Consider the following 12,816-nt stretch of genomic DNA (forward strand, 5'->3'; position numbering starts at 1 on the left):
CCAGGTGTCTAGCTTCATGCCCGGTTTCAGGTCCAGCGGTGCCAGCCACAAATCCGTCTGTTCCTTTATTCCCCTCCAAATTTCCTCCCCTGTGTGCTGCTTATCCCCAAGGCAGATCAGCTTCAGCAACGCTTGCTGACGCATGCCAACAGCTGTGCTGCACTGCTTCCACGATCCTACTGCTGCTGGTGCTGGGTTAGCATTTCCGGATGAGGTACAGCTTTGAGATGCGTTGGAGGAGAAGGAGTCAGAGAGGTAGGTGCTGCTGTTGTTATCCAGCTGTTTGCGGCGTGGGCAACACCCGCGCCGTAGCAGGTGAGGAATCGCTGCCAGGCTCCACAAGGTTCACCCAGTGCGCGGTAAGGGAGATGTATCGACCCTGGCCGAACGCACTCGTCCAGGTGTCAGTGGTGAGGTGAACCTTGCAGGCAACGGCATTCTTCAAGCTTCGGGTTATTTAGCTGACCACGTGCTCATGCAACTCAGGCACTGCAGAGCGCGCAAAGTGGTAGCGGCTGGGAACCACGTAACGTGGGATGGCCACTGACATCATGCCCTTGAAGCTGTTTGTCTCCACCACTCGATATGGCAGCATTTCGCAGGCCAGAAGCTTGGCTATGCTGGCTGGCTGTTACTGCCACGGCCCGGGGGTCATTTGCTGGCAATTTCCTCTTGTGCTCAAACATCTCAGAAACAGACAACTCAACCGTAGCGCTGCACACCGAAGGGCTGTTGGTTGTTGTGTTTGATGAACACTGGGAGACCTCAAGAGCACTAGTCCGGAAAGTGACAGTGTCAGCATCGTCTGATGTTTGTGAATGTTGTGAACCACGCAATGGCTGGGCTACTGCTGCTGCTGAGGCGGGTCTGGTGGTGAGTCTGGTGAACCCAAGGGAGGCAGTGTTGCTGGTGGTACCCTGTCCTGCCGCGTTTGCCCACAGAGTGGGATGTTTGGATAGAATGTGGCGGCTCATGCTGGTGGTGGAGAGGTTGTTAATACTTTTCCCCCTGCTCAGGCGGGTCTTGCACACCTTGCAAATCGCCATGGTAACATCCTCAGTGCAGTCTTCAAAGAAAGCCCAGACTTTAACTGGCTGAGGACTTGGACCTCGTGCGTGATGTGCTGGTGCTGCTTAACCCACTGCTGGACGCTTGAGAGGTCATCCAAGTAATTATCTGGTCCTGTTCTTTTGGATCTGTGAGGGTTGTTGTCCTGGACAACATGGGCAGTATTGAGTGGGTTTTCTTGGGTGCTCCCCTGTGGCCTGTACGTGAACCGTCAGGGGAAACACCTCTTCCCTTGCCCCTCCCTCTTTCACCGGATTTCTTCCTCATTTCACTTATCCTTAAAGTACACGCTGACTGGCAGCAGTACAGTGGCAGTACAGAAATGCTATACAGTGGTGGGTGAGCGGTGTACCACTATTGTCAGCAGTGACACAGAGCACAATGCTATACAGTGGCGGGTGAGCGGTGTACTACTGTTCCCAGCAGACACAGAGTGGAAGTAAACACAATGCTATATAGTGTGGCTGAGCCGTGTACACAGAGTGGCATTAAACACAATGCTATATAGTCTGCTATATAGTCACCCCGAACAGGGTGATGTTCTGCAGAACCCAAACAGTGGCAAACACTGTTCGCCCAACACTACTGGGAGGGAACGCAGATTTTAGTACCTAAACACACGATACAACATGTTTTCCGGGGTCGGACTCTGAGGCACATACAGATGGTCCCGATCATCATCCTCATCATACAACTCTTCTCCTGAGTCTGACCCACCCACCACCTCTGCCACCCCAACATCCCCAGACACAGACCCCTCATCGTCCTCAACATTAACTTGGGATGCTGGCCTGAGCCAGACCTCCTCCTCCACATCAGGCCCCATCATCTCCTCAATGGCAGCCCTCATTAATCGCTCTGGCGACGGACTGATGGACACAACGTTCTCCTCCGGGGAGGGCTGCTGCTGACCACTGGCTGCTGGGGTGGATGTTATAGCTTGCGTGGGGCGTTGGCTGTTGCTGTTGTTGGGAGTGCTGCTCACAGCGGAGGTCTCTGGGGAACTCATGTTGAGCTCATATAGTGGTTGACGGTGAGTGGAGTATTACTGATCCCAGCAATATACACACTGACTGGCAGAGTACGCAATGCTATATAGTGTGGCTGAGCGGTGTACACAGAGTGGCAGTAAACACAATGCTATATAGTCTGGCTGAGCGAGCGGTGTACTACTGTTCCCAGCAGAATCAGAGTGGCAGTAAACAATGGTATATAGTCTGGCTGAGCGGTGTACACAGAGTGTCAGTAAACAATGGTATATAGTCTGGCTGAGCGAGCGGTGTACTACTGTTCCCAGCAGAATCAGAGTGGCAGTAAACAATGGTATATAGTCTGGCTGAGCGGTGTACACAGAGTGTCAGTAAACAATGGTATATAGTGTGGCTGAGTGGTGTACACAGAGTGTCAGTAAACAATGGTATATAGTCTGGCTGAGCGGTGTACACAGAGTGGCAGTAAACACAATGCTATATACTCTGGCTGAGCGAGCGGTGTACTACTGTTCCCAGCAGACACAGAACAGTAAACAGAATGCTATATAGTGTGGCTGAGCGAGCGGTGTACCACTATTCCCAGCAGACACAGAACAGTGAACAGAATGCTATATAGTGTGGCTGAGCGAGCGGTGTACCACTATTCCCAGCAGACACAGAACAGTGAACAGAATGCTATATAGTGTGGCTGAGCGAGCGGTGTACCACTATTCCCAGCAGACACAGAACAGTGAACAGAATGCTATATAGTGTGGATGAGCGAGCGGTGTACCACTATTCCCAGCAGACACAGAACAGTAAACAGAATGCTATATAGTGTGGCTGAGCGAGCGGTGTACCACTATTCCCAGCAGACACAGAACAGTGAACAGAATGCTATATAGTGTGGCTGAGCGAGCGGTGTACCACTATTCCCAGCAGACACAGAACAGTGAACAGAATGCTATATAGTGTGGCTGAGCGAGCGGTGTACTACTGTTCCCAGCAGACACAGAACAGTACACAGAATGCTATATAGTGTGGCTGAACGAGCGGTGTACTACTGTTCCCAGCAGACACAGAACAGTACACAGAATGCTATATAGTGTGGCTGAACGAGCGGTGTACCACTATTCCAAGCAGACACAGAACAGTGAACAGAATGCTATATAGTGTGGCTGAGCGAGCGGTGTACCACTATTCCCAGCAGACACAGAGTGGCAGTAAACAGAATGCTATATAGTGTGGCTGAGCGAGGTACACAGAGTGGCAGTAAACAGAATGCTATATAGTGTGGCTGAGCAAGCGGTGTACTACTATTCCCAGCAGACACAGAGTGGCAGTAAACAGAATGCTATATAGTGTGGCTGAGCGAGGTACACAGAGTGGCAGTAAACAGAATGCTGAGCGAGCGGTGTACTACTATTCCCAGCAGCGACACACAATGACTGGGGGGGACCCTGGCTAGCGTGGCTGGAGCGCGAACTACCCTGCCTGCCTACCCAAAGCTAAACCCACAGACAAATGGCGGAGATATGACGTGGTTCGGGTATTTATTTACCCGAACCACGTGACAGTTCGGCCAATCAGAGCGCGTTCGGGTCCGAACCACGTGACCCGTTCGGCCAATCACAGCGCTAGCCGAACGTTCGGGGAACGTTCGGCCATGCGCTCTTAGTTCGGCCATATGGCCGAACGGTTTGGCCGAGCACCGTCAGGTGTTCGGCCGAACTCGAACATCACCCGAACAGGGTGATGTTCTGCAGAACCCGAACAGTGGCGAACACTGTTCGCCCAACACTAGTTACGTTAAACAATGGTCCCATGGTGCACATTACTCAAACACTATGATACCACTTTCACAAAATGCCATGCTTCATCGCATAGTTTCCCATTGTCCTGTTTTTGCCTGGACTTTACGTGAAGCATTCAGGATCAGGGGTCAAAATGCAGGGGTCAAAACATAACGCAAAAATCAAACAACAGGAAGTGCTGCAGGAAGTTGCCAAATGCTTTTCTGCTTGCTTGCAGTTAACTGTCAAAGTTCATGGTTATCACTACCCACTTAAATTCCTAAAATGTTGGAGTTATATCTCATTAGTTCTGCCAACGTTTCCATTACTAGAACAAAGATTATCGTAGACAAGGGACACCCCTGGCATGTCCCATTTGTGATACCGCATGGCTTTGATTTAAATCCAGAATGAGTCACCGAAGCTGTGGGATTCGTATACAATGCCATGATGGGCTGATGTACAGTATGTGTCCAATGAGACCGAATTTGAATAAGACCTGTGTTCGAAACGGCCAGTGAACCCTATTGAATGCTTTCTCTGTATCCAATGAAAACGGAAATTGGATTTCTGCAGAAATACCGCATTATGGAAACTCAGTAGTTTTAGCCCAATTTCAGAACTCAGAAGCATTGGCCGAATCAGAATATGCAGAGTCAACTTGGAGGTATTTGGCCAATCAGAGAATGCAAAGATGACCAAAAAACTCTCCTCAGAAATCGGAAAACGGCATTTCTGACCTGACTTGCCTTTTCACTTTGCCTTAAAGTACCCCAGAACTGCATGCTGTGTTTAAAATAACAGTGTTTTTCTGTGCTGCAAGTGCTGTGACTGAGTCACAGCACAAACCTCACCATCATTTGCCCCCTGGTGCCCCCGCTCTGCCATTCCATGATCTTCGACTTCTGACAGAACGTCGAAGCAGTGGAGAGGAAGAGGCAGTTTATCTCCTTCACCATCTCTATGCTCTCTTCCCTGCCTACTCTTTCGTCCTTGCTAGAGGCATAGTTACCGCCTGTGTTGCAGCTCTCACTACGCAGCAGGAGAGCTGTGAAGCGCGACCGCAGGCAGAGCCGGGTATATGGATACATTTTGAATCTCCTTCTAGTGTATGAGTGGTACAAATATTGCGCTTGTGCCCCCTCTTGTGGCAATCAGGAGCATTACAGCCTGTCCACTGCTCTACACTAAAGAACGGATGTAACGAATGTATTACAGAAGTTGGTGCTGACCCCGAAGTAGGTAGAGGGTCAGTGCAATTACCGTGCACGTGCAGAAATTGAGATGTGTAATTACAGAAGAGTGGGGGAGCAGGAGTGCCCGATATGATGGTGAGGGAAATCCTAATAAGGTAAGTAATTGTGTCATGTTTTTTCCCCTGACAGGTTATTTTTATGGATTCAGGTGTACTTTAATGTTGGATATATTAAGGGAAGGGGGATAGTATTATTTTTGTAACATTGCTGAATGTGATCAGCCAGGTAGGAATTCATACTGGAGAATCTAGTGGTGGTAATAGCCATTGCCTCCGATCTTCCTATGAGGCATTTCAGGTATACACTAACATCAATGTTTCTGTTTGTGTTGTGGGGTCAGATAAGGTGAACCTCCATTCACAAGTTCACTTACTGTATCATTTAGTCCCAGAAGACAGCTATGTATATTTGTAATCAGATAAGCTCAGCAGAATGTTTTAGAAAACTAGGACTTCTCTCAAGAGAAGAATTATTTGTTTTACCTTAGTTTAAGCAAGAACTTTAAAAATGGCTTCAGGCTCCTAGCTATGGTAAGTATTTATATTGAAAACATTTCATGATAAACAAAGGCATTAACTGAAGGAAGGATGGGGAGGGGGTTGCTTCCACAATTAGTTGCCTGTGTGGAAATTTCTGTGTATATTCATGGCTGTAAAGCAATGCAATTTAAAGAGGCACTGTAGTGACAAACAGTAGAATGCATTAACATATTTAGAATAACCCCTTGTACAGTATTTTATCTGGTTTTAGCCGTTAACAGCTGTTAATCCCTAAAGCCCTAGTTAACACTTGTGTTTTTAATGATGCATTTGTCAGCAATATATCATAACTTGCAATGCACAAAGTTGGGTTCATTGCATATTGTTACATCATGTATTTTATTACCTGGGGAACTGGGTTTACTTCCTGTGCTAATGCCATACCGCCAGTATACTTCCTGTGCTAATGCCATACCGCTTGGATGAACTTAACAGCAGTCTATAAGAAGTCCAAGCCCCACCCCAAAACCACTCATTACCCACAGAAGGTATGCAGGGAAAAGGTGTAAGAAAGCACCAGCCACACTCTTCCTGTGATCACAGAGCTGACTCTGCCCATGGAAGGAATCTGAGGAAGGAAGTGGGTGGTGTCAGGGAAATACTCTGAGCAGATAGTCATTTCCCATTTTTTTTTTGTAGCTCTACACTTTGTGTACAGATTCATGAGTCAGGTGACTGACTTTCCAAAGAGTACTTTCTATGGGACATCTGCATCAAGGTACGCTGGTGCAGGAAATAACCGATAGTAGAATACTGGAAAAATTACTGATATTCTAGTAATTAATATATAGTAAAATATCAGTATTTTTTAGGGACATTTTCTATGATCTAACCATACTCTCATACAGAACCCTCCTTCTACCAATGCCTAACCCTACTATCCCCCTGGTGGTGCCTAATCCTAATAGCCCTGGTGGTGCCTGACCTAAACCTCTCTCTGGAGGTGCTTAAACATATCCCCCCATGGTGCCTAATCTTAACCCTTCTGGTAGTGCCTAACCTTAACCTCTCAGATGGTTCCTAACCTTAACCCCTTCCGCCGCCAATTCCTAATCTTAACTGCCATTGCCCTGTTAAAAAAGGAACCCAATAAAATAGTGGGTGCTGGGGCAGCTTGCTCTTTTAATGTGCCCCATTTTTTAAATAACATGCTCCTTATGCCCCTTTAACTGTTCCATCTGCATCAATCTATGAAAATTGTGTGAGTTTTGAAACAAACCCCTAAACAACAGACAAGTTGTACTCCCAGTCTCTGCTTATTACACTTATTCTGTCCATCTCTGATGGAGCAGAACTGGGTCTGCAGACTCCTCCAGCATCACTGCAGTGCACAGCACTTGGGGAGGGGTACAGAGGCTGGGGGCTGTAAACAAGGCCCTGCTGCACACTGAATAGGAACTCTCTACAAATCTTTGTCTATAAAACTTTGTATGATTCGTTATCAGTGGATGAGCAGATTAAGTCATTAGAACAATTGTGCAGAGAGCAGAATGCTTTTTCTCTCCGTGCCCTTAGTTGTCAATCTCTCAGGACAGGGGAAGTAAACTTCTCCCCCCCCACAGGGCCCCCTGCGGTTGCATCCCCTTGCTGGTCCCCTTGCTGCCCCTGGAGCAGAAAGTGTACAGTTGTACCAAGTTAGCATTCAATGAAAAGTTATTCAGACAGCCCCATACCCCGCAGGTAGTAAAGGGTGTGTTCCAGAAAAAGTGCTAAAAAAATTCTGCTTAGTTCTGGATCACAACTTTCTAAACACAACAATAAGCACAGCCGGGTTCCAGCCGGCACAAATACATTTTAGATGAACACAACTAAGTGAAGCCAGCCGTGAATCTCATAATAACGGTAGTTCTTTTTCAATAGTTTCAAGCAATAGCTTTGAAAACGAGTTCTTAAATAAACGAGGAAAAAATAATAATATTTCAAGAGCATGAATATACATTTCTTTATTCCCCGAAGAACCTACTTTGAGAACGTCTCCTTGCGCTAAGTGAAATGTCCTGGCGGAGATATTGATTCCTTTCCCAGCTTGCACTTGAATGCTGTAAATACATTCATGGTTATTTTCATAGTTCAGCGGGTAATTCGGAGACAGCAGAATCCCTTCATTGTTGGTGGCAGATGCTCCACACTCAGCTGCAGAGAGAACACAGAGTGAAAGGAGACATTTTAATAGGTGGCACTGCACTTCATCCCCTGCTTTTCCCAGTGAAACTGTAAAACAGAACTAAGCACATTAACATAATTACTAAACTGATCCCTTTAAACTGGCACTTTTAATATCCTTAGTAGGAGTACAACAGTCTAATCAAAGGGGATAAACAAATCCCTGAAGAAGAATGAACGAAGAAGAGAGGTAATGTGCATGACATCTGTAAGATGACTTCACTGTAAATAATATATCTATTTATAAAGAAAGAACAACTGTACATGTATATTTAGCTTCCGTTTGGGCCCATTCACACTTAAGCGATTAGGGGGTGATTCCCGCTAATTGCTAAAGCGCTAGTGCTATGAAACCTTATGCTTTTGTGTGGAGTGGTGTTTGGACCTTTTTGATGGGCCTTTTGGATATCTGCGTCACCATCTGTAAGAATCTCCATTATTTCCTGTCCTTACAGGCAGAGGTGCTCGTCATGACCTCGTGATCACGAGTCGTTTTTTGCGATCACAAGATCATAATCAGCATTAGTGATCGGCCCTCGATCACAAATAGAAATCACAAATGCACTCGTGATTGCACTCATTACCCGACTAATGATCTCGAGTTACTCGTGATCACTAGTCGGTATTCTTGATTAAAAGCCTGCTGACTTTAACCACTTTACCCCCCGTGGTACGAATTTCTCCGTCCCTTTTTTCCCCCATAAAAAACCAAGGGACGGAGAAATCCGTACCTTCCGCGCTACCGCCGCTGTCCGCGCTCCCGCCGTTCGTGCACGCCGCCGCCCGCTCTCCCGGAGATCAATGAACGAGAAAATCCATTCCATCCATTGATCTAAGCCCCCGCAATGATCTGCTGCTTCTAATAGAAACAGCGCTATCATTGTGATTTTCCCAGCCTCATACTGCTTCCTGTAAGCGTCCTTCCGGACGCTTACAGGCACATGTAAACAAACTCACTGTGGCCATCTTGTGGCCAAATAGTAAAACTACACCCTAAAGCATTTTACATATACAAATACATTAGTTTTCCACAATAAATTAACTCATTACCTCCCACACTCCCATTTTTCTTTTTTTTGTAATTAAAAATATATATATATACAATAAAAAAAAACATAAATAGTTACCTTAGGGACTGAACTTTTTAAATATTTATGTCAAGAGGGTATAACACTGTTACTTTATAAACTACGGGCTTGTAATTAGGGATGGATGCAAAACTGAAAAAATGCACCTTTATTTCCCAATAAAATATTGGCACCAAACATTGTGATAGGGACATAATTTAAATGGTTTTATAACCGGGATAAATGTGCAAATACATTTCATGGGTTTTAATTACAGTAGCATGCATTATTTAAAAACTATAATGGGCGAAAACTGAAAAATAATAATTTTTTCCCACATTTTTTCCTATTTTCCCATTAAAACACATTTAGAATAAAATAATTCTTGGCATAATGTCCCACCTAAAGAAAGCCTAATTGGTGGAGAAAAAAACAAGATATAGTTCATTTCATTGTGATAAGTAATAATAACGTTATAGACGAATGAATGGAGGGAGCGCTAAAAGGTGAACATTGCTCTGGTGTTCAAGACGTAAAACCCCTCAGTGGTGAAGTGGTTAATGGTTGGTTTGTTTGATAAACTTAGTGGCTAATGCACTCTCCTCCACTTTTTACACAATTTATTAAAACAACCCCTGGAGCGCTACTCCACCAGTGGGTACGGCCTCTGCTTAAATACCACTAATAGACCTAGATAAGTGCTCTACAGATGGACAGACCTAGATTGGCTGATATTTATATATATTGGCTGATATTCATATATATCGGCTAATCTAGGTGTGTCCATCTGTAGAGCACTTATCTAGGTTTATTAGTGGTATTTTTTATTTGTAGAACTGGCCTTTTTCATTTTTGTACACGTTTGGCCTTGATTAAGGCCAATAAAATGCTTTTAATTCTGAGTTGATGTAAATTGTATGATAAATGTATGCAATTGCTGCATTTGACTGGTCCACTTCCAAGCTGCATAACTATGCTTAAAATCTTATCCAGAACTCAGTTAACCAGAATTCTTAGCAACCAGAAAAAAAACAAACTCCTAGCCTTGCAGGATGCATAAATCTACTTTAAGGGACCAGCCACACTATAAGCTTGTGATTGATTAGAACTTTTGGAGCGTTTTTTAAAAAACGCTCCCATTTACTTTCATTAAAACCGCAATTTTAATAAAAGTGAATGGGAGTGGTTTTTAAAAAGTGCTCAGAAAGCGCTAATCAATCACAAGCTTATAGTGTGGCTGGTCCCTTAAAGTAGATCCCTTATACTTCTTTATTCAGTTATTAACTCTGTTACATTGAGTTAAGTATGTTCTTTGTCTTAAATGGGTTTTAATTACCGTATTTCCACATTAGTACAGAGTTTATGGTAAGTGTACAATATGGGGTATGGTATTGTTTTTAGCTGGGCCTATTTTTAACATTGACTCTGATGAGTGGGAATTAGAGATGCTAAACTCTCTCAATACATACAGGGTGCATTTCTCTCTGTTTTTCTTCTGTCCTGTGCAAGAGTTCAGGTCCACTTTATTAATAGTTGATTGCAAAAAAAAATACAAGCTCTGTCTTTAAAAAAAATAAAAATAAAAAAAAAATCCCATGTCTATAGCAGTAATAGTAAGTTGGTACTTACTGCAGAATTGCATGTGCCAATCTAGTGAAGGTATATACTTTCTATGTATCTTATCTATAGTTGCACATTTGTGGATGTAGAGCACAGGCTGGCAGACCCCACAGCTATAAGAAATGTAACGTCCAATATAATTGAGCGTTGCTGAATCTGACATTTTCCTCACAGCACGGAGCCGCTGTAGTGACTACTGGAAGCAATGATCAAGCAAAGGTACGAAATGCCTGAAGCTCAACTTTGCTTCATGTCACGGCCTCTGCAGTGCTTGGAAAACATTAACTTTATTTCCCCTGCTCCAATTGTGAGCACATTTAGGTTTAAGTCTTCACTCTGTGATGACTTGCCTGTGGGGGAGCTTAGTAGAATTTTATTTCAAAAGTAATCAAAAAAAACTGTGACAATTTCTACACTTAGTACTTCTAAGAGTATCTGTTCCTTTTGTATTTAAATGCAACCTTCTTTTTGGAAATATTTTTATTTAAGAAAAAAAAGTACAAAACTGTTTAGCAAACTTGCATAAAACTTGCTTGTATGTGTGTGTGTGCATGCGCATGCGTGTGTATCTATAGTCCCAATCCTAAAGGTGACTTCAAATCCTAGCCTATTTTGGATAGGAAATATTCCTATTTTGGTTTGTATGCAAATTCTTAACTCAACAGTGATAAATGATGGCGAGTTCAAAGATTAAGCAATGGAACCATTGCTAAATTAAGTTTCATTTATCACTTGGACAGACACAATAGAACTTGCTTCCAGGATCGGCGTGCTCGGGAATGAATCCCGCTCAGTCCCGCTCCACTGCGCATGCATGGTCTCGGCCATGTGCACCTCTGATCATACTGCTTTTGCCGAGGGAATTTTGCACAAGATCAGTTAAGGTTTTAGTGAACTGCGCATGTGTAGAACACTCTTGGACACTGAAGCACAATCAGTGGGCCTGCACAGCTGGGACCATGCATGCGCAGTGGTTCGCAACTGAGTGCAACTAGGGAATTTACTGGGCCACATTGCAGGAGAACAGAGTGACTCAGGAGGACGGCAATCAAGCAGACAATCTACAGGGGGCAGGAGGAAGTACTGTTGAGCCGAAATTTTCATAATTTCGTGTTTCCTTAATTACGGACGCGAATTAATTCGGTAAGCGAAATTTTGGTTTCTTAATTTCGCATTTCGGCACAAATTCGTGTTTAATGCGAAATTCCGTAATTTCATGTTTTCTATAGAAACAAAGTTATTTTAGTTATGAAAATGGATGTAGTTTTGTTTCTAATAGTAATTATGCACATTTAGGTAAGGACTAAACTCAGGAAAGTCACTCATTGATTGCAATTACTGATAATGCAAAGGCCCCTGCGCATGTTGTCACTTTGAATGTATCAGGAGGCTCTATCTGCAGCCCCTTCTAAGACAGGTGCTCTTTGCCATGGTGCACTTAGCGGTCATGCTGAGACACTTGGTTTTGGGCCTTGCAATATCTGAGAATGCAAAGGTCCCTGCACGTGCTGTCACTTTAAATGCATCAAGAGGCTCTACCTACAGCCACTTCTAAGACAGGTGCTCTTTGTCAAGGTGCACTCAGTGGTCATGGATGCTGAGACACTTGGTTTTGGGCCTTGCAATATCTGATAATGCAAAGGTACCTGCAAGTGCTTTAAATGTATCAGGAGGCTCTGGACTGGAACACAATTTTGGGAATGGTTGAATTTCCGAAATTCTGATTTCATTGTGTTACATAAACAATCATAACTATGAAAAATGATCGTAATTACGAAAAACTATTGTAATTACGAAATTCCCTATAAACAAAAAATTTGGCGTAATTTTGTGAAATGCGCAAAATTGTGATTACGTCATAATCGTAATTTTGCGAATTACACTAAAATTGTGCGACATTTCGCGTAATCGTAAGTAGGTCATCACGCTCATCACTAGGAGGAAGCCCCAGGTAAGTATAAATCTATACCATTTGTTTATATCAGGTACACTATAAGGAGTGGGGAAGAGGAGAGAATGGGAAGGTGAAAGGAGGTATTGTGAGGTCAGAGGGTTGTGAGCCATGAAGGACTTCTTGGCTGCAAGGGATTCATTTGTATGTCAGCATTCAGCTATTTTATAGCCAAAACACAAGCTAACAGGAGATTAGTCTCCAGTGTTTGAATCCAATGCCAACGTGAAGAGAATGAAAGGCAACTACTGATCAGAGTTAGGCATCAATTTAGGTGGACAGATCTGTTTAGCATTTGGCACCTGTTTACAGAGGCAAAACTAGGGATTATGGTGCCCTATAACAGAATTTTGATGTGGCCATCAGATCTGGGCACTCTTGAGCAATG

At 44.0% G+C, this 12,816-nt stretch overlaps 1 protein-coding gene across 1 annotated transcript in view; it reads right to left on the minus strand.

The window, feature by feature from the left end:
- The window catches only part of CSMD3 (CUB and Sushi multiple domains 3), a 1,539,978-nt gene that overhangs the window by 535,126 nt on the left and 992,036 nt on the right, over positions 1–12,816 (minus strand). The window contains exon 24 of the mRNA XM_068237930.1: positions 7,591–7,760. Coding sequence (XP_068094031.1) covers positions 7,591–7,760 — 170 coding nt within the window. The remainder of the gene's footprint in view (positions 1–7,590; positions 7,761–12,816) is intronic.

This window comes from Hyperolius riggenbachi, chromosome 5 (assembly GCF_040937935.1).
Source record: "Hyperolius riggenbachi isolate aHypRig1 chromosome 5, aHypRig1.pri, whole genome shotgun sequence".
Taxonomy (NCBI): Eukaryota; Metazoa; Chordata; class Amphibia; order Anura; family Hyperoliidae; genus Hyperolius; species Hyperolius riggenbachi.